The 22,818-nt window shown below is 39.2% G+C and overlaps 2 protein-coding genes across 2 annotated transcripts; both read right to left on the reverse strand.

Annotated features, from left to right (window-relative positions):
• Positions 1–3,358: 3,358 nt before the first annotated feature.
• Positions 3,359–9,226, reverse strand: LOC146549195 (kelch-like protein 10). Its single transcript, XM_085263522.1, has 5 exons — positions 8,987–9,226; positions 7,243–7,726; positions 6,216–6,830; positions 5,196–5,345; positions 3,359–3,797 (listed from the first exon to the last, which is right to left on the reverse strand). Exons 1-5 carry the CDS (start codon positions 9,136–9,138, stop codon positions 3,435–3,437), a joined length of 1,764 nt encoding a protein of 587 aa, XP_085119648.1. The 5' UTR covers positions 9,139–9,226; the 3' UTR covers positions 3,359–3,434.
• A 4,504-nt stretch (positions 9,227–13,730) lies between these two features.
• Positions 13,731–19,602, reverse strand: LOC146549196 (kelch-like protein 10). Its single transcript, XM_085262771.1, has 5 exons — positions 19,363–19,602; positions 17,621–18,104; positions 16,594–17,208; positions 15,529–15,678; positions 13,731–14,127 (listed from the first exon to the last, which is right to left on the reverse strand). Exons 1-5 carry the CDS (start codon positions 19,512–19,514, stop codon positions 13,765–13,767), a joined length of 1,764 nt encoding a protein of 587 aa, XP_085118897.1. The 5' UTR covers positions 19,515–19,602; the 3' UTR covers positions 13,731–13,764.
• Between the last annotated feature and the right edge of the window lie 3,216 nt (positions 19,603–22,818).

The raw sequence follows: 22,818 nt of genomic DNA on the forward strand, positions 1-22,818 counted from the left end.
ACATGTGTGCACGATGGCAGTGGCTTACAAGATACATCTGGTGGTCAATAAATTAGCAGGTCAGTGGCTTGATCACTGGCTTCTGCATTCTGAGGAGTCTGAATATGAGTGTGCGCGAATGGGAATGCATTAACTTGAACCTATTCTGAGCTGTACAAGTGAGTTTATTTGGGCTTGGCAAAGAAACCCCAACCCCGCCACTGACTAAAATCATTCAACTTGAACCAAAGACTGCTCGCAGAATATGTTTGGGTTCTCTACAATATTAAAATGATGTACTAAGAAACGCATTTAAAAGAAAGACTGACAATTTATTGCATTTGCAACATAAGCCTTGTTTTGTTTTTGTTTGTTTTTCTGACTGGTATAGCACTAAAGCGGAACTTGTTATAATTTACAAAGTTAAGCGGAAAATTAGGCCATTGTAGCTCCGTCAAGCTTTCACTGTATGACAGAAAACAGATCAGCCTTAAATGGCTTAACAAACAAATAAACAAATGAACAAAAACAAAACCATTCCTCGGGTACAAGCACTGGACTAAAAAGGGTGAAAAATGTCCAAACGAAACCTTTACAAGCCTTCAAAAAAAACACGTTGAGAACTATTGCTCAAGTGGACTTTTAAAAAATCATTTGTTTCAAAGCAAAATATAAAAAAATGAGAGGCAACTCAAAACTTTTGCTCAGCGTATAACTGTATAACAAAATTCAACATTTTTAGTATCAGGAAGTCTGGTGTGTCTTACTGTATCAAACAGTGGGGAAGATATTAATATAACTTAATAAAACACTTCAATTAGACTTCACACAATCACCAAGTGATTCACAGTGCTTTTTAAATGGCACATTTACTGAAGTGGAATCTCTGTGAAGGTAAAGATGAAATCTGCAAATGTTTGCATTATGTTTTGGGTGTATCTGTCAGTTGACCGTGACAAAGTCTTTCTATCACAAAAGTTTTATGATTCAACCCGTTCCTTTTTGTTGGCACTGTTTCACAGACTAAGTACATGAATTACATTTTTCACAGGTATAAACCAGTCAACTGTCCTTCACATTATCAGGTAAGCAACTCACCTGAAGTACGGCGTACAGTTACACAGGATGACCCTGTGGACCGGAAATTCAACATCCTCCACTTTGATGATTGCATCACAAAATTGTCCCTCCGAACGGAGTTCATTATACACTGAGCTCGACTTGTATGGCGGCTGGCCTTCTTCACTCATCTTGAGTTTTGTGACTGTTTTTCTTAGTTTTTTTGCCTGAAGTTTGTCTTGAAGTGTTCAGATCACAAAATCAAATCTAACTGTGGAATTTGGGGAATGGAGCCTATGACATCATCATGACTTGGCAACAGTTGCCCCATAGAATTGTTTTGAAATGTATATTTACATTGTTTTAATGAACCTTTCATTGCATAAAAGCTTTGTTTTGATTTGATTTGGATTTAAAAAAATGCATATGAGCCTCACAGATAGCATACAGCATTTTGTATGTTTGCCTCACAGAGGTCAACTAGTAAAATAAGCACTTCAAAACACTCTTACGAATGGACTACAATATCATATTTAGCTCATATTCAACGTTAATAGGACGTTTTTTCAGATTTTTCTGCATTTTATGGTTTCGTGTGTTGGCTCTGTTATTACTGAGGTTCCAGTTGTTGGGGACGTGCTGTACTAGACTCCGTTATGTTGAAATAACAGTTCCCAACAAAAATGCAATCCAGTTTATCTCCCCAGGAAACTACAAACACACAAATAAACATTTGTAACCATCAGTTTTTACCCACATTTTAATACACAATGCTGTAACATGAACAGAGTCAAAGTATTGTGTATTAGTGATGGTCCTGTTTTTATGCATGCTAGGTCATTGGAAAAAATTCTTTGTGGACACTTCATTATACCCCCTGTACTTTCCTTACTACACAAGCCAAAATATTTGTTATTAAACATATGAGTCTAAAAATACATGACAGTGCCAAACACAGATATTACAAAGTGTGATTCATGGTTAAGCTGTTTTCTTGGGTTGTATTAGACTTTTATCTAGTTGGAAAAATGGGCTCCTGCACTTTACTGATGTACAATAGTAGTAAGAAACAAACAAACAAACAAACAAAACACAGGTTTATGATCTAAATAGATTTTTATAGAGCCACAATATGATATACGCACTGCATGTATAGTGCAAGACTGTTATAATGACGGTGCTTGACAGTGTTACCACAGACAGGTGCAAGCAGTCACCTGTCTGAGCACAAACTGCACGCACGTCCAACTCTGTTGCTGAGCAATTGCTCAAAGATATAATATATACGACTAAAAGCAGGTTGTATATGACAAGCCTGGTTTGATGCAGATGTAGAGCATTTAATGAAAACATCATCCTAAAATTAAAATTATAATGGAATGAGTTTGATTTAGAGTGTTTATAAAATGGAGCAGCAGGAACAATCCTGGGACAGGTTTGTCTGCTTGCAATAAGAAAAATGTAAGAAATGTTTACAGTAAATTCATAAATCAATCAATTCAGCATCAGAATAAAGATTACACCACCATGGATGGAGGATGTTCCTATGAACAGCTTTGCACATCACTGTCTACACGTTTACCTCCATAAGGTGTTGTGTTACTGGTGTTGCTTCAACCTTCATGTTGTGCAGGTTGGGGGATCAGATGTCCCTCTATAAGGGGGACTGCACAGCATTTTTATGCTTTCCCCCCTCTCCCACATCTTGAACCAATGTCCCACATTTTACAGGCTCTGCAGGACATCCACCTTTCTAAACACTGGATTTTCCTCAGTACATATAAAGTTGGTGCTTTTATCATGAACAAATATATCATTCTGTGCAATATAGTGGAAAATACCACAAAGCAGATGACAGATATACTGAGAAATAGAGTTATTTTTCAGTTTCACATAAGAGAAAAAATGGTGTGAAGCGACACAGTATATTTGTGTGATATTTGGCTAAAGATTCATAAATTGTCAGCTAGTGCTCCAAAAAGACCTATGGATACATCCTTACTCAAACCTATAGACTGTTACCAGACAGAAGCGCAGCTGAAATAACAAGGGGGAGTGAAAACTTCCCTTTATTCTTATTGTGTTTACCTAGCAAGAGTTGAAAAGTCTGACATGCGGCTTATTGTGATCTAGTCACCCTGTGTGCATGTCTGGTATGGCTACTCAGCAGCCATACATTACAGGGAATGAAAAAATCTTTTCAATTTGTTATTGTTGCAATTGCATTCTCTTAATAAAACCCAGTATCTACAGTGCAGGCTCTCCTACTGGAAGTTTTTGAGATACCTACAAAAAATGTCCAGTTCACCAGCAGTTTAATGCTCTAAAGATTTATTTCAGTCCTTCATGTTGGAGTCTCAGATGTTAACACATGGCAGTACAGCACTTTAAAGATGTTATGTGGACTCTGCTGACTCCATTGCTTCTTCTGGCACATTGGCAAGTGGCAGGAAGTCACGAGGAAAGGTGTACTCAGTCATGTTGCAAAGTCCGGACACCACACAGCAGCTCAAGGCGCTGCGGAAAATCTCCATGTCGCACGCCTCATACCACTCATTGGTTAAAGTGTCGTAGTACTCAACGTTCGAAGTGGTGGTGAAGCCGTTGAAACCCCCGACGACAAAGAGGCGATCGTCAATTACCTCAATGCCAAAGTTGCTGCGGGGGGTCAGCATAGAGGACACGAGGTTCCACGTATTGGAATGTGGGTTGTAAGCCTCAGCGGTGCGCAGACGGTTGTTTCCATCGAAGCCACCAACCTAAAAGTAAATACGTGGGTCAAATGATTGAATGTAAGTGTAACCAGCTTCACCGTACCCCTGTAAGAAAATGTACCTGCTATATGTCTTTAGCTGTTTTTGCACAGATACTCCAGAAAATGACTGAAGAATTAAGTTGCAATACTGTCCAAAGTTTCCCTTAATATGTAGCAGATACAAGGAGATTGTTTACCTTAGGTGTGATCTGACTACTGGAAATACTCTGATTGGTTTAGGGTTTTACCTGGATAAAGCGAACAGCTACCTGACATATTCTCATGCTGTTATATGGAGTTTACACATAAAAATTGTTTAAAAAAGGCCCATTAACGTCCCAGTATTTGCATCCTCACAGGCCCACATTTGTTGGGAATGTCTAGAAAAGATCAGGGTGCAGTGGTGTGTGAAAATGACTTCTGAATTAAAAGGAGAAAGTAAAATAAAGTAGAAGCCAGCTGTTGAGGAAGTCTGTATGAGACCTTTTTTCACTCAAGCCTCAACTACAGCTATTAAAGCACTGTTGTCTATCACACCACGCTATTATCAACAAAGATGAATAGCCCTCGACAAAAAGTATTTGTGTTTTCAGTATAAATGTCTTCACAGCTCTTTTGCCTTTAGTCCAAAAAGGAACATTGAGTTCCAGTCCTTTCTTCCTATAACAGATTAAAGTAGCCCTGACAGGCCTTGGGGCCTAAAAGCCTGATCAAAGACCCTGAGGTCAGCACCAGGGTAAGGTCACTGCATTCTGCTGATAATAACTTTTCCTTTATTTGATTAGAGACTTAGTCTGAATAGAAAATAAATACTAAACGGTAGCTAGCTAAATAAAGAAGGGTGTCTCGGAAGGTGAGACGAAAATCTTTGCTTTTTACCAAAGGGTGCAGCTGCAAAACAACTAAATAAGTGGTTTTAAGGCAAATAGCAAGATAAAATTTACAGCTAAAATGCCTACCGTCCCCAGAGGATGAGTTCTAATCACTTGGCTTATTCCCTCATTTTTCTAAAGGTGTTGCAGGATGAGTTTGAAATTGTCTCTAACATATGTCCTCTATGGAACGATGAGGATGACAATGTTGGTTTTGAATAAGTATTTCTGTTGTACTGAGTGAAATGTGAAATCATCAGTGAAATCATTAAAGACACAACATTCTGGGAATGAGGCACATGAAAAAAAAAATGAGGCAGAAACATTAATCGGTTAAATTAATACATAGAATGAGTAAGAATGCCTTCTCTGAACCTGTGGTCAGGATAGGAATCTGATCATTGATAAATACAAAACAAAGTTAACAAAATTCTGTGTCAGCCAAATCTGTGTTAAGCCTTGCTGATCAAAGCACATTACAGATTTGATTTGTATGTTACGTGAGTGTCAGCACTACTTTGTGGTCTTACTGCAAAGACATGATCCGCATATGCAATGACACCTATCCCGCTGCGGCGGCTGTTCATGGGACTGATCATCGTCCACTGGTTGCTCTCTGGGTTGTAATATTCAGCTGTCTGTAGACACTCGTTGCCATTGAATCCACCACAAATGTAAATCTGAAAACAAAAAAGGGACATTAAATATCTTTACATTTCTTAGTCATTTGTGAAGTAAGACCGATACTCAGTACCCAAGTGTCCAACTGAAAAATACAAATGTGTAATAACAAATGTGTGTGTTTTACAATTACCTGTCATAAAAACATGTTTATGCACCCAAATTTTACCTGAGTATGTGGGACTTCTTTCAGTCAGAAAGCCAGAAATGAATCAAACATAACATTCAATCAATAAGGCTAATTTTTCTGTTCAGGAATGCAGATATATAATTGTAATCTGGGATCTTAATATAATAAAATAATGATGTGTTTTACTATTTTTTTAATATCTGTTATATTTTAGTTGACAAGTCAACTCAACTAAAGTACTGTACATAAATGCAAAGATGCACTTGTGATCAGTTAGAAACAAAATAGATATATATTAGTATATTTTTCAACTTTTTAAACTATACTTTTGAATTTGAAAACATGAACATAGAAACCAGTTTGTGACCTATCTTGCACCTCGCTTCACTGTAAAAATGTGTATTCCCTGACTGGTTGGCAAGTGGTTGCTGGAGGTTGATGGCTGTCACTACTGTGAAATTGTAACCAGGAAGGTGTTGCACCACAAGCCTCCCTGTATTTCCTTTGGTCGTAAGCAGACTGTTGAGGTTTGCATGGAGTACTCTGACTTGTCTGCAAATACTCACAAACTATTTGCTGTAGAAATCTGTAGAGTCTTTCATACAATCACTGCCTAACCAGCTGAGGAGTACACATTTTTCCCTAGCTACTGGTTGTTACCAAAGGTTGCTGACAGGTCTCTAGGCCTGTGTGCCTGAGACCCTACTCTATTTCTCTGCTACTCTTTTACTTCACCCACCCGGTTGTTAAGTGTTGTGCAGCTGGCGTCGCTCCTCTGTTCGTGCATCGGTGCAATAAGACTCCACTGGTTGATTTCAGGTTGATAGCGCTCTGCACTGCTGAGTCGTACATGCCCGTCGTAGCCTCCCAGGGCATAGATGAACCCGTTCAACACAGTCACACTCACATAGCAGCGGCGGAAGTGCATGGGCCCCACCTCATTACAGGTGCGAGTGGTCAGGTCAAACCTACGGACGCTGCTGAAATGCTCCACCCTGTCGAAGCCACCAATGAAGTAGACGTACCCGTTGAGGAAGGCGGCTCCATGATAAGCACGAGGATACTCGAGGTTGTTCGTTACGTTTACCCAGCGGTTAGCCCGGCAATCGTAGGCCTCGATGCCGTTAGTTGGATCACCACCACTCCACCCCCCAATGGCCAGCAGGATGGAATGAGGCAGGCGGGGACGAGCAAGAGGGTGACACAAGCCAGACATGAAGGGTCTGCTTCCTAGACCATGTATGTCTAAGATGACATTACTTATCATGGACACGCACTCAGAATTGGCCCCCACCAGCTCACTAGACAGCAAATTGTCCTTTAGGTAGTCAGACGTCATCAATCCCAGTCGGACCTACAGAGAGATGACAGAAGAGAATATGACTATGAATTTCAACTACATCAGTTTTAGTAAACTCAAGCTTCTTTAGGATAATGCTCCTAATGTTGTTTAATTTTCTTATTGCTAGCAAGAGAGCGACCAAAGTCAGACACCATTAGTCTTTTCGTCAGCAGGGACAGTTTTTAGTCATAGCCCTAGCAACTATACTTAATAAATATAATTTATTCTATAGCATGTGTGTAGAGATCTGATACGGTTTTAATGCTCTTGAAGAGAATTTCTTAAATGTGGTTTGGCTACAGCTGAAAAGAGCAACATCTTGAGATATTAAAGCATCCTTATACCCAGATGGATCGACTCAATCTATGACTTAAATGCTGAAGATTTAAGTCCAAACTAAATGTAGTAATGAAAGTTTATAGACCTTGGGCAACAGAGCGGTGAGGTGTTGTTTCCGTTCTGCAGGTACATGGCTAATCCACTTTGTAAGCACTTCATACACAGTGGTCTCCAACTGCACATTGAGGTCGTCTCTATCAAGGATGTCAGCAAGTTCCTCCACAGTTAGCTGCAGGAACTCCTCCTCAAGAACAACCTGCTTAAAGTTATTGATGATGTAGTGGTAGGCCTTGGCGCGTAGTTCGGGTGATAAGCATACTTTTGTGAACTGCCAAATGCCAACGCAGTTCTCTGGGCACAGTTGCTCCCCGAGGAAGTCAGAGCAGAGTTTCACAATGTCCATTGCATTGAATTGATCAGCTGCCATGAGAAGTTCCACTACATTTTCCTCCGTTATGGAAACTGAGCCGGTGTATGCAAAGTCAATGATGAGTGCCATCATCTCAGGAGACACGCCAGGTATGTTGAAGACCTGTTTGTCTGGGTTGCTCCAGCGGCTGAAAAGAGCCCTGAGGGTAGAGATGGAGACAGAGTAGAGAATATTAAAAGGTGTGGAGGCAACAAGATAATAAACTATGTCATGCACAAGCAAGATAAATATATAAAATCTGTTGACAGGAATGGAAATGATTTCCTAATTACATGTGTTGCTATGTGATTACTGTGATAGTCTTGTAATGTCTAGTCCATATTGCCATAGAGTATATAACTCCAAAACAGAGTTTGTACATGTTTAGTGCGCTTGATTGTTGGGTTTTCAATGTCTTTATTACATTGGCACCATGTTTATGAAGCTTTTGCCAAACACAATGCAGTCCCACACCACGACAGAGCCTCCACCGTGTTTTAAAGTTAACTCTAGACACTCACTGTTGTACCTCTATGACAAATGTTGAAATCAACTCCATAAGGCCAGTTTGCTCTGATCTTTAGTCTAGTTATTGCATAATTTGGCATACCTCAGTCTGTTTCCTTTCCTTATGGAAGTTCCAGTGCATGTTGCTTAATTACAGTCTCTGTTTTCCTTCCACAACCATTTCTGATGAGGTTTCATGATAAGTAGATGGATTAAATGGTTTTGTGTCAGGAATTTGCTGGATTTCTTAAGGACATGACTTTCGGATACTGTTCATCTGCTGTAGATCATTACTTTTTTATGTGTGCTACTCCTTGTTTTGTCTTTAACGCTGGTTCTTCACTAAGTTGTGTGTTATGTGTAGAAACAATAATGGTTCATCCTTCGAGTTATGGTAGGTGTCCTTTTTATGCTTGAATGATTCATAGATCAGCATTAAATGGCTTAACAAACAAATAAACAAATGAACAAAAACTCATCTATAAACTTTTGCTCAGCGTATGACTTTATAACAGAGTTCAATCTTTTTAGTATCAGTAAGCCTGGTGTGTTTTATTGGGTTGATAAGAGTGCATCAAAATGTTGTAACTTAATAAAACACATAAATTAGACTTCAGTTCAACACAGTCTGAATTTAGTTCATATAATAACCAAGTGATTCACAGTGCTTTTTAAATGGCACATTTACTAAAGTGGAATCTCTGTGAAGGTAAAGATGAAATCTGCAAATGTTTGCATTATGTTTTGGGTGTATCTGTCAGTTGACCGTGACAAAGTCTTTCTATCACAAAAGTTTTATGATTCAACCCGTTCCTTTTTGTTGGCACTGTTTCACAGACTAAGTACATGAATTACATTTTTCACAGGTATAAACCAGTCAACTGTCCTTCACATTATCAGGTAAGCAACTCACCTGAAGTACGGCGTACAGTTACACAGGATGACCCTGTGGACCGGAAATTCAACATCCTCCACTTTGATGATTGCATCACAAAATTGTCCCTCCGAACGGAGTTCATTATACACTGAGCTCGACTTGTATGGCGGCTGGCCTTCTTCACTCATCTTGAGTTTTGTGACTGTTTTTCTTAGTTTTTTTGTCTGAAGTTTGTCTTGAAGTGTTCAGATCACAAAATCAAACCTAACTGTGGAATTTGGGGAATGGAGCCTATGACATCATCATGACTTGGCAACAGTTGCCCCATAGAATTGTTTTGAAATGTATATTTACATTGTTTTAATGAACCTTTCATTGCATAAAAGCTTTGTTTTGATTTGATTTGGATTTAAAAAAATGCATATGAGCCTCACAGATAGCATACAGTATTTTGTATGTTTGCCTCACAGAGGTCAACTAGTAAAATAAGCACTTCAAAACACTCTTACGAATGGACTACAATATCATATTTAGCTCACATTTAACCTTAATAAAATGACTTTGTAATATCCGAACACAGATAATACAAAGTGTGGCTAAGCTGTTTTCTTGGGTTGTATTAGACTTTTATCTAGTTGGAAAAATGGGCTCCTGCACTTTACTGATGTACAATAGTAGTAAGAAACAAACAAACAAACAAAACACATATATACACTGTATGTATAGTACAAGACTGTTATAATGACGGTGCTTGACAGTATTACCTCAAACAGGTGCAAGCAGTCACCTGTCTGAGCACAGACTGCAGATCTGTTGTTGAGCAATTTCTTTCCATTCATAGATATATGCAGCATCCAGCTGCAATGGGTTCTGGTTGCCTCTAATGAACATGCCAGCCCAAAATTACCCAGGCATATTCAGTGGGAGAGATATCAATACTAAATGCTGGCCAAGGAAGTGTCTGGATATGCTAGTGATCTCTGGCAATGTGGAGGCGACACTCAAACTGCCACAGGCCGGGTTGTCATACAGGTTAGAGAACTTCATCTCAATAGCTCTGTCAAGTCACTTCCACCAAGAACAGTCAGATGGTCATGCAAGGGATCACGTGGGATCATGCGTCATGCATGCTCAGCCTGGCATCAGGATGCTTCAGTCAGATGCAGCAGGGTGGCAGTGATGACAGTATAAGGCATACACCTGCTTCTAATATTGAGACTCGTGCCTTGAGAATGCGGCACCCGTCTATGCATCCAGACAGGTTGCCAGTCTGTCACAGAGAGACAGAAAGGACATTCACACTCACACCTATGACTAATTAAGAATTGCCAGTTTAGCCTCATATGCGTTTTTGTTCGCTAATCACTGCACCACTGTGCCACATGTGTGCACGATGGCAGTGGCTTACAAGATACATCTGGTGGTCAATAAATTAGCAGGTCAGTGGCTTGATCACTGGCTTCTGCATTCTGAGGAGTCTGAATATGAGTGTGCGCGAATGGGAATGCATTAACTTGAATCTATTCTGAGCTGTACAAGTGAGTTTATTTGGGCTTGGCAAAGAAACCCCAACCCCGCCACTGACTAAAATCATTCAACTTGAACCAAAGACTGCTCGCAGAATATGTTTGGGTTCTCTACAATATTAAAATTATGTACTAAGAAACGCATTTAAAAGAAAGACTGACAATTTATTGCATTTGCAACATAAGCCTTGTTTTGTTTTTGTTTGTTTTTCTGACTGGTATAGCACTAAAGCGGAACTTGTTATAATTTACAAAGTTAAGCAGAAAATTAGGCCATTGTAGCTCCGTCAAGCTTTCACTGTATGACAGAAAACAGATCAGCCTTAAATGGCTTAACAAACAAATAAACAAATGAACAAAAACAAAACCATTCCTCGGGTACAAGCACTGGACTAAAAAGGGTGAAAAATGTCCAAACAAAACCTTTACAAGCCTTCAAAAAAAACACGTTGAGAACTATTGCTCAAGTGGACTTTTAAAAAATCATTTGTTTCAAAGACAAATATAAAAAAATGAGAGGCAACTCAAAACTTTTGCTCAGCGTATAACTGTATAACAAAATTCAACATTTTTAGTATCAGGAAGTCTGGTGTGTCTTACTGTATCAAACAGTGGGGAAGATATTAATATAACTTAATAAAACACTTCAATTAGACTTCACACAATCACCAAGTGATTCACAGTGCTTTTTAAATGGCACATTTACTGAAGTGGAATCTCTGTGAAGGTAAAGATGAAATCTGCAAATGTTTGCATTATGTTTTGGGTGTATCTGTCAGTTGACCGTGACAAAGTCTTTCTATCACAAAAGTTTTATGATTCAACCCGTTCCTTTTTGTTGGCACTGTTTCACAGACTAAGTACATGAATTACATTTTTCACAGGTATAAACCAGTCAACTGTCCTTCACATTATCAGGTAAGCAACTCACCTGAAGTACGGCGTACAGTTACACAGGATGACCCTGTGGACCGGAAATTCAACATCCTCCACTTTGATGATTGCATCACAAAATTGTCCCTCCGAACGGAGTTCATTATACACTGAGCTCGACTTGTATGGCGGCTGGCCTTCTTCACTCATCTTGAGTTTTGTGACTGTTTTTCTTAGTTTTTTTGTCTGAAGTTTGTCTTGAAGTGTTCAGATCACAAAATCAAACCTAACTGTGGAATTTGGGGAATGGAGCCTATGACATCATCATGACTTGGCAACAGTTGCCCCATAGAATTGTTTTGAAATGTATATTTACATTGTTTTAATGAACCTTTCATTGCATAAAAGCTTTGTTTTGATTTGATTTGGATTTAAAAAATTGCATATGAGCCTCACAGATAGCATACAGCATTTTGTATGTTTGCCTCACAGAGGTCAACTAGTAAAATAAGCACTTCAAAACACTCTTACGAATGGACTACAATATCATATTTAGCTCATATTCAACGTTAATAGGACGTTTTTTCAGATTTTTCTGCATTTTATGGTTTCGTGTGTTGGCTCTGTTATTACTGAGGTTCCAGTTGTTGGGGACGTGCTGTACTAGACTCCGTTATGTTGAAATAACAGTTCCCAACAAAAATGCAATCCAGTTTATCTCCCCAGGAAACTACAAACACACAAATAAACATTTGTAACCATCAGTTTTTACCCACATTTTAATACACAATGCTGTAACATGAACAGAGTCAAAGTATTGTGTATTAGTGATGGTCCTGTTTTTATGCATGCTAGGTCATTGGAAAAAATTCTTTGTGGACACTTCATTATACCCCCTGTACTTTCCTTACTACACAAGCCAAAATATTTGTTATTAAACATATGAGTCTAAAAATACATGACAGTGCCAAACACAGATATTACAAAGTGTGATTCATGGTTAAGCTGTTTTCTTGGGTTGTATTAGACTTTTATCTAGTTGGAAAAATGGGCTCCTGCACTTTACTGATGTACAATAGTAGTAAGAAACAAACAAACAAACAAACAAAACACAGGTTTATGATCTAAATAGATTTTTATAGAGCCACAATATGATATACGCACTGCATGTATAGTGCAAGACTGTTATAATGACGGTGCTTGACAGTGTTACCACAGACAGGTGCAAGCAGTCACCTGTCTGAGCACAAACTGCACGCACGTCCAACTCTGTTGCTGAGCAATTGCTCAAAGATATAATATATACGACTAAAAGCAGGTTGTATATGACAAGCCTGGTTTGATGCAGATGTAGAGCATTTAATGAAAACATCATCCTAAAATTAAAATTATAATGGAATGAGTTTGATTTAGAGTGTTTATAAAATGGAGCAGCAGGAACAATCCTGGGACAGGTTTGTCTGCTTGCAATAAGAAAAATGTAAGAAATGTTTACAGTAAATTCATAAATCAATCAATTCAGCATCAGAATAAAGATTACACCACCATGGATGGAGGATGTTCCTATGAACAGCTTTGCACATCACTGTCTACACGTTTACCTCCATAAGGTGTTGTGTTACTGGTGTTGCTTCAACCTTCATGTTGTGCAGGTTGGGGGATCAGATGTCCCTCTATAAGGGGGACTGCACAGCATTTTTATGCTTTCCCCCCTCTCCCACATCTTGAACCAATGTCCCACATTTTACAGGCTCTGCAGGACATCCACCTTTCTAAACACTGGATTTTCCTCAGTACATATAAAGTTGGTGCTTTTATCATGAACAAATATATCATTCTGTGCAATATAGTGGAAAATACCACAAAGCAGATGACAGATATACTGAGAAATAGAGTTATTTTTCAGTTTCACATAAGAGAAAAAATGGTGTGAAGCGACACAGTATATTTGTGTGATATTTGGCTAAAGATTCATAAATTGTCAGCTAGTGCTCCAAAAAGACCTATGGATACATCCTTACTCAAACCTATAGACTGTTACCAGACAGAAGCGCAGCTGAAATAACAAGGGGGAGTGAAAACTTCCCTTTATTCTTATTGTGTTTACCTAGCAAGAGTTGAAAAGTCTGACATGCGGCTTATTGTGATCTAGTCACCCTGTGTGCATGTCTGGTATGGCTACTCAGCAGCCATACATTACAGGGAATGAAAAAATCTTTTCAATTTGTTATTGTTGCAATTGCATTCTCTTAATAAAACCCAGTATCTACAGTGCAGGCTCTCCTATTGGAAGTTTTTGAGATACCTACAAAAAATGTCCAGTTCACCAGCAGTTTAATGCTCTAAAGATTTATTTCAGTCCTTCATGTTGGAATCTCAGATGTTAACACATGGCAGTACAGCACTTTAAAGATGTTATGTGGACTCTGCTGACTCCATTGCTTCTTCTGGCACATTGGCAAGTGGCAGGAAGTCACGAGGAAAGGTGTACTCAGTCATGTTGCAAAGTCCGGACACCACACAGCAGCTCAAGGCGCTGCGGAAAATCTCCATGTCGCACGCCTCATACCACTCATTGGTTAAAGTGTCGTAGTACTCAACGTTCGAAGTGGTGGTGAAGCCGTTGAAACCCCCGACGACAAAGAGGCGATCGTCAATTACCTCAATGCCAAAGTTGCTGCGGGGGGTCAGCATAGAGGACACGAGGTTCCACGTATTGGAATGTGGGTTGTAAGCCTCAGCGGTGCGCAGACGGTTGTTTCCATCGAAGCCACCAACCTAAAAGTAAATACGTGGGTCAAATGATTGAATGTAAGTGTAACCAGCTTCACCGTACCCCTGTAAGAAAATGTACCTGCTATATGTCTTTAGCTGTTTTTGCACAGATACTCCAGAAAATGACTGAAGAATTAAGTTGCAATACTGTCCAAAGTTTCCCTTAATATGTAGCAGATACAAGGAGATTGTTTACCTTAGGTGTGATCTGACTACTGGAAATACTCTGATTGGTTTAGGGTTTTACCTGGATAAAGCGAACAGCTACCTGACATATTCTCATGCTGTTATATGGAGTTTACACATAAAAATTGTTTAAAAAAGGCCCATTAATGTCCCAGTATTTGCATCCTCACAGGCCCACATTTGTTGGGAATGTCTAGAAAAGATCAGGGTGCAGTGGTGTGTGAAAATGACTTCTGAATTAAAAGGAGAAAGTAAAATAAAGTAGAAGCCAGCTGTTGAGGAAGTCTGTATGAGACCTTTTTTCACTCAAGCCTCAACTACAGCTATTAAAGCACTGTTGTCTATCACACCACGCTATTATCAACAAAGATGAATAGCCCTCGACAAAAAGTATTTGTGTTTTCAGTATAAATGTCTTCACAGCTCTTTTGCCTTTAGTCCAAAAAGGAACATTGAGTTCCAGTCCTTTCTTCCTATAACAGATTAAAGTAGCCCTGACAGGCCTTGGGGCCTAAAAGCCTGATCAAAGACCCTGAGGTCAGCACCAGGGTAAGGTCACTGCATTCTGCTGATAATAACTTTTCCTTTATTTGAATAGAGACTTAGTCTGAATAGAAAATAAATACTAAACGGTAGCTAGCTAAATAAAGAAGGGTGTCTCAGAAGGTGAGACTAAAATCTTTGCTTTTTACCAAAGGGTGCAGCTGCAAAACAACTAAATAAGTGGTTTTAAGGCAAATAGCAAGATAAAATTTATAGCTAAAATGCCTACCGTCCCCAGAGGATGAGTTCTAATCACTTGGCTTATTCCCTCATTTTTCTAAAGGTGTTGCAGGATGAGTTTGAAATTGTCTCTAACATATGTCCTCTATGGAACGATGAGGATGACAATGTTGGTTTTGAATAAGTATTTCTGTTGTACTGAGTGAAATGTGAAATCATCAGTGAAATCATTAAAGACACAACATTTTGGTAATGAGGCACATGAAGAAAAAAAAAATGAGGCAGAAACATTAATCGGTTAAATTAATACATAGAATGAGTAAGAATGCCTTCTCTGAACCTGTGGTCAGGATAGGAATCTGATCATTGATAAATACAAAACAAAGTTAACAAAATTCTGTGTCAGCCAAATCTGTGTTAAGCCTTGCTGATCAAAGCACATTACAGATTTGATTTGTATGTTACGTGAGTGTCAGCACTACTTTGTGGTCTTACTGCAAAGACATGATCCGCATATGCAATGACACCTATCCCGCTGCGGCGGCTGTTCATGGGACTGATCATCGTCCACTGGTTGCTCTCTGGGTTGTAATATTCAGCTGTCTGCAGACACTCGTTGCCATTGAATCCACCACAAATGTAAATCTGAAAACAAAAAAGGGACATTAAATATCTTTACATTTCTTAGATTTCAGTTGGAAACAATGTTACCTGTAAGTGAAATGTTTCCACATCATTTGTGAAGTAAGACCGATACTCAGTACCCAAGTGTCCAACTGAAAAATACAAATGTGTAATAACAAATGTGTGTGTTTTACAATTACCTGTCATAAAAACATGTTTATGCACCCAAATTTTACCTGAGTATGTGGGACTTCTTTCAGTCAGAAAGCCAGAAATGAATCAAACATAACATTCAATCAATAAGGCTAATTTTTCTGTTCAGGAATGCAGATAAATAATTGTAATCTGGGATCTTAATATAATAAAATAATGATGTGTTTTACTATTTTTTTAATATCTGTTATATTTTAGTTGACAAGTCAACTCAACTAAAGTACTGTACATAAATGCAAAGATGCACTTGTGATCAGTTAGAAACAAAATAGATATATATTAGTATATTTTTCAACTTTTTAAACTATACTTTTAAATTTGAAAACATGAACATAGAAACCAGTTTGTGACCTATCTTGCACCTCGCTTCACTGTAAAAATGTGTATTCCCTGACTGGTTGGCAAGTGGTTGCTGGAGGTTGATGGCTGTCACTACTGTGAAATTGTAACCAGGAAGGTGTTGCACCACAAGCCTCCTTGTGTTTCCTTTGGTCGTAAGCAGACTGTTGAGGTTTGCATGGAGTACTCTGACTTGTCTGCAAATACTCACAAACTATTTGCTGTAGAAATCTGTAGAGTCTTTCATACAATCACTGCCTAACCAGCTGAGGAGTACACATTTTTCCCTAGCAACTGGTTGTTACCAAAGGTTGCTGACAGGTCTCTAGGCCTGTGTGCCTGAGACCCTACTCTATTTCTCTGCTACTCTTTTACTTCACCCACCCGGTTGTTAAGTGTTGTGCAGCTGGCGTCGCTCCTCTGTTCGTGCATCGGTGCAATAAGACTCCACTGGTTGATTTCAGGTTGATAGCGCTCTGCACTGCTGAGTCGTACATGCCCGTCGTAGCCTCCCAGGGCATAGATGAACCCGTTCAACACAGTCACACTCACATAGCAGCGGCAGGAGTGCATGGGCCCCACCTCATTACAGGCGCGAGTGGTCAGGTCAAACCTACGGACGCTGCTGAAATGCTCCACCCTGTCGAAGCCACCAATGAAGTAGACGTACCCGTTGAGGAAGGCGGCTCCATGATAAGCACGAGGACACTCGAGGTTGTTCGTTACGTTTACCCAGCGGTTAGCCCGGCAATCGTAGGCCTCGATGCCGTTAGTTGGATCACCACCACTCCACCCCCCACTGGCCAGCAGGATGGAATGAGGCAGGCGGGGACGAGCAAGAGGGTGACACAAGCCAGACATGAAGGGTCTGCTTCCTAGACCATGTATGTCTAAGATGACATTACTTATCATGGACACGCACTCAGAATTGGCCCCCACCAGCTCACTAGACAGCAAATTGTCCTTTAGGTAGTCAGACGTCATCAATCCCAGTCGGACCTACAGAGAGATGACAGAAGAGAATATGACTATGAATTTCAACTACATCAGTTTTAGTAAACTCAAGCTTCTTTAGGATAATGCTCCTAATGTTGTTTAATTTTCTTATTGCTAGCAAGAGAGCGACCAAAGTCAGACACCATTAGTCTTTTCGTCAGCAGGGACAGTTTTTAGTCATAGCCCTAGCAACTATACTTAATAAATATAATTTATTCTATAGCATGTGTGTAGAGATCTGATACGGTTTTAATGCTCTTGAAGAGAATTTCTTAAATGTGGTTTGGCTACAGCTGAAAAGAGCAACATCTTGAGATATTAAAGCATCCTTATACCCAGATGGATCGACTCAATCTATGACTTAAATGCTGAAGATTTAAGTCCAAACTAAATGTAGTAATGAAAGTTTATAGACCTTGGGCAACAGAGCGGTGAGGTGTTGTTTCCGTTCTGCAGGTACATGGCTAATCCACTTTGTAAGCACTTCATACACAGTGGTCTCCAACTGCACATTGAGGTCGTCTCTATCAAGGATGTCAGCAAGTTCCTCCACAGTTAGCTGCAGGAACTCCTCCTCAAGAACAACCTGCTTAAAGTTATTGATGATGTAGTGGTAGGCCTTGGCGCGTAGTTCGGGTGATAAGCATACTTTTGTGAACTGCCAAATGCCAACGCAGTTCTCTGGGCACAGTTGCTCCCCGAGGAAGTCAGAGCAGAGTTTCACAATGTCCATTGCATTGAATTGATCAGCTGCCATGAGAAGTTCCACTACATTTTCCTCCGTTATGGAAACTGAGCCAGTGTATGCAAAGTCAATGATGAGTGCCATCATCTCAGGAGACACGCCAGGTATGTTGAAGACCTGTTTGTCTGGGTTGCTCCAGCGGCTGAAAAGAGCCCTGAGGGTAGAGATGGAGACAGAGTAGAGAATATTAAAAGGTGTGGAGGCAACAAGATAATAAACTATGTCATGCACAAGTAAGATAAATATATAAAATCTGTTGACAGGAATGGAAATGATTTCCTAATTACATGTGTTGCTATGTGATTACTGTGATAGTCTTGTAATGTCTAGTCCATATTGCCATAGAGTATATAACTCCAAAACAGAGTTTGTACATGTTTAGTGCGCTTGATTGTTGGGTTTTCAATGTCTTTATTACATTGGCACCATGTTTATGAAGCTTTTGCCAAACACAATGCAGTCCCACACCACGACAGAGCCTCCACCGTGTTTTAAAGTTAACTCTAGACACTCACTGTTGTACCTCTATGACAAATGTTGAAATCAACTCCATAAGGCCAGTTTGCTCTGATCTTTAGTCTAGTTATTGCATAATTTGGCATACCTCAGTCTGTTTCCTTTCCTTATGGAAGTTCCAGTGCATGTTGCTTAATTACAGTCTCTGTTTTCCTTCCACAACCATTTCTGATGAGGTTTCATGATAAGTAGATGGATTAAATGGTTTTGTGTCAGGAATTTGCTGGACTTCTTAAGGACATGACTTTCGGATACTGTTCATCTGCTGTAGATCATTACTTTTTTATGTGTGCTACTCCTTGTTTTGTCTTTAACGCTGGTTCTTCACTAAGTTGTGTGTTATGTGTAGAAACAATAATGGTTCATCCTTCGAGTTATGGTAGGTGTCCTTTTTATGCTTGAATGATTCATAGATCAGCATTAAATGGCTTAACAAACAAATAAACAAATGAACAAAAACTCATCTATAAACTTTTGCTCAGCGTATGACTTTATAACAGATCAATCTTTTTAGTATCAGTAAGCCTGGTGTGTTTTATTGGGTTGATAAGAGTGCATCAAAATGTTGTAACTTAATAAAACACATAAATTAGACTTCAGTTCAACACAGTCTGAATTTAGTTCATATAATCACCAAGTGATTCACAGTGCTTTTTAAATGGCACATTTACTGAAGTGGAATCTCTGTGAAGGTAAAGATGAAATCTGCAAATGTTTGCATTATGTTTTGGGTGTATCTGTCAGTTGACCGTGACAAAGTCTTTCTATCACAAAAGTTTTATGATTCAACCCGTTCCTTTTTGTTGGCACTGTTTCACAGACTAAGTACATGAATTACATTTTTCACAGGTATAAACCAGTCAACTGTCCTTCACATTATCAGGTAAGCAACTCACCTGAAGTACGGCGTACAGTTACACAGGATGACCCTGTGGACCGGAAATTCAACATCCTCCACTTTGATGATTGCATCACAAAATTGTCCCTCCGAACGGAGTTCATTATACACTGAGCTCGACTTGTATGGCGGCTGGCCTTCTTCACTCATCTTGAGTTTTGTGACTGTTTTTCTTAGTTTTTTTGTCTGAAGTTTGTCTTGAAGTGTTCAGATCACAAAATCAAACCTAACTGTGGAATTTGGGGAATGGAGCCTATGACATCATCATGACTTGGCAACAGTTGCCCCATAGAATTGTTTTGAAATGCATGTTTACATTGTTTTAATGAACCTTTCATTGCATAAAAGCTTTGTTTTGATTTGATTTGGATTTAAAAAAATGCATATGAGCCTCACAGATAGCATACAGCATTTTGTATGTTTGCCTCACAGAGGTCAACTAGTAAAATAAGCACTTCAAAACACTCTTACGAATGGACTACAATATCATATTTAGCTCACATTTAACCTTAATAGGCCATTTTTTTAATAAAATGACTTTGTAATATCCGAACACAGATATTACAAAGTGTGATTCATGGCTAAGCTGTTTTCTTGGGTTGTATTAGACTTTTATCTAGTTGGAAAAAATGGGCTCCTGCACTTTACTGATGTACAATAGTAGTAAGAAAGAAAGAAACAAACAAAACACATATATACACTGTATGTATAGTACAAGACTGTTATAATGACGGTGCTTGACAGTATTACCTCAAACAGGTGCAAGCAGTCACCTGTCTGAGCACAGACTGCAGATCTGTTGTTGAGCAATTTCTTTCCATTCATAGATATATGCAGCATCCAGCTGCAATGGGTTCTGGTTGCCTCTAATGAACATGCCAGCCCAAAATTACCCAGGCATATTCAGTGGGAGAGATATCAACACTAAATGCTGGCCAAGGAAGTGTCTGGATATGCTAGTGATCTCTGGCAATGTGGAGGCGACACTCAAACTGCCACAGGCCGGGTTGTCGTACAGGTTAGAGAACTTCATCTCGATAGCTCTGTCAAGTCACTTCCACCAAGAACAGTCAGATGGTCATGCAAGGGATCACGTGGGATCATGCGTCATGCATGCTCAGCCTGGCATCAGGATGCTTCAGTCAGATGCAGCAGGGTGGCAGTGATGACAGTATAAGGCATACACCTGCTTCTAATATTGAGACTCGTGCCTTGAGAATGCGGCACCCGTCTATGCATCCAGACAGGTTGCCAGTCTGTCACAGAGAGACAGAAAGGACATTCACACTCACACCTATGACTAATTAAGAATTGCCAGTTTAGCCTCATATGCGTTTTTGTTCGCTAATCACTGCACCACTGTGCCACATGTGTGCACGATGGCAGTGGCTTACAAGATACATCTGGTGGTCAATAAATTAGCAGGTCAGTGGCTTGATCACTGGCTTCTGCATTCTGAGGAGTCTGAATATGAGTGTGCGCGAATGGGAATGCATTAACTTGAACCTATTCTGAGCTGTACAAGTGAGTTTATTTGGGCTTGGCAAAGAAACCCCAACCCCGCCACTGACTAAAATCATTCAACTTGAACCAAAGACTGCTCGCAGAATATGTTTGGGTTCTCTACAATATTAAAATGATGTACTAAGAAACGCATTTAAAAGAAAGACTGACAATTTATTGCATTTGCAACATAAGCCTTGTTTTGTTTTTGTTTGTTTTTCTGACTGGTATAGCACTAAAGCAGAACTTGTTATAATTTACAAAGTTAAGCAGAAAATTAGGCCATTGTAGCTCCGTCAAGCTTTCACTGTATGACAGAAAACAGATCAGCCTTAAATGGCTTAACAAACAAATAAACAAATGAACAAAAACAAAACCATTCCTCGGGTACAAGCACTGGACTAAAAAGGGTGAAAAATGTCCAAACGAAACCTTTACAAGTCTTCAAAAAAAACACGTTGAGAACTATTGCTCAAGTGGACTTTTAAAAAATCATTTGTTTCAAAGCAAAATATAAAAAAATGAGAGGCAACTCAAAACTTTTGCTCAGCGTATAACTGTATAACAAAATTCAACATTTTTAGTATCAGGAAGTCTGGTGTGTCTTACTGTATCAAACAGTGGGGAAGATATTAATATAACTTAACAAAACACTTCAATTAGACTTCACACAATCACCAAGTGATTCACAGTGCTTTTTAAATGGCACATTTACTGAAGTGGAATCTCTGTGAAGGTAAAGATGAAATCTGCAAATGTTTGCATTATGTTTTGGGTGTATCTGTCAGTTGACCGTGACAAAGTCTTTCTATCACAAAAGTTTTATGATTCAACCCGTTCCTTTTTGTTGGCACTGTTTCACAGACTAAGTACATGAATTACATTTTTCACAGGTATAAACCAGTCAACTGTCCTTCACATTATCAGGTAAGCAACTCACCTGAAGTACGGCGTACAGTTACACAGGATGACCCTGTGGACCGGAAATTCAACATCCTCCACTTTGATGATTGCATCACAAAATTGTCCCTCCGAACGGAGTTCATTATACACTGAGCTCGACTTGTATGGCGGCTGGCCTTCTTCACTCATCTTGAGTTTTGTGACTGTTTTTCTTAGTTTTTTTGTCTGAAGTTTGTCTTGAAGTGTTCAGATCACAAAATCAAACCTAACTGTGGAATTTGGGGAATGGAGCCTATGACATCATCATGACTTGGCAACAGTTGCCCCATAGAATTGTTTTGAAATGTATATTTACATTGTTTTAATGAACCTTTCATTGCATAAAAGCTTTGTTTTGATTTGATTTGGATTTAAAAAATTGCATATGAGCCTCACAGATAGCATACAGCATTTTGTATGTTTGCCTCACAGAGGTCAACTAGTAAAATAAGCACTTCAAAACACTCTTACGAATGGACTACAATATCATATTTAGCTCATATTCAACGTTAATAGGACGTTTTTTCAGATTTTTCTGCATTTTATGGTTTCGTGTGTTGGCTCTGTTATTACTGAGGTTCCAGTTGTTGGGGACGTGCTGTACTAGACTCCGTTATGTTGAAATAACAGTTCCCAACAAAAATGCAATCCAGTTTATCTCCCCAGGAAACTACAAACACACAAATAAACATTTGTAACCATCAGTTTTTACCCACATTTTAATACACAATGCTGTAACATGAACAGAGTCAAAGTATTGTGTATTAGTGATGGTCCTGTTTTTATGCATGCTAGGTCATTGGAAAAAATTCTTTGTGGACACTTCATTATACCCCCTGTACTTTCCTTACTACACAAGCCAAAATATTTGTTATTAAACATATGAGTCTAAAAATACATGACAGTGCCAAACACAGATATTACAAAGTGTGATTCATGGTTAAGCTGTTTTCTTGGGTTGTATTAGACTTTTATCTAGTTGGAAAAATGGGCTCCTGCACTTTACTGA

This window comes from Mchenga conophoros, linkage group LG22, assembly GCF_057382185.1.
Source record: "Mchenga conophoros isolate Kocher_MC1m ecotype Shallow Benthic linkage group LG22, M_conophoros_male_GT1.1, whole genome shotgun sequence".
NCBI lineage: Eukaryota > Metazoa > Chordata > Actinopteri > Cichliformes > Cichlidae > Mchenga > Mchenga conophoros.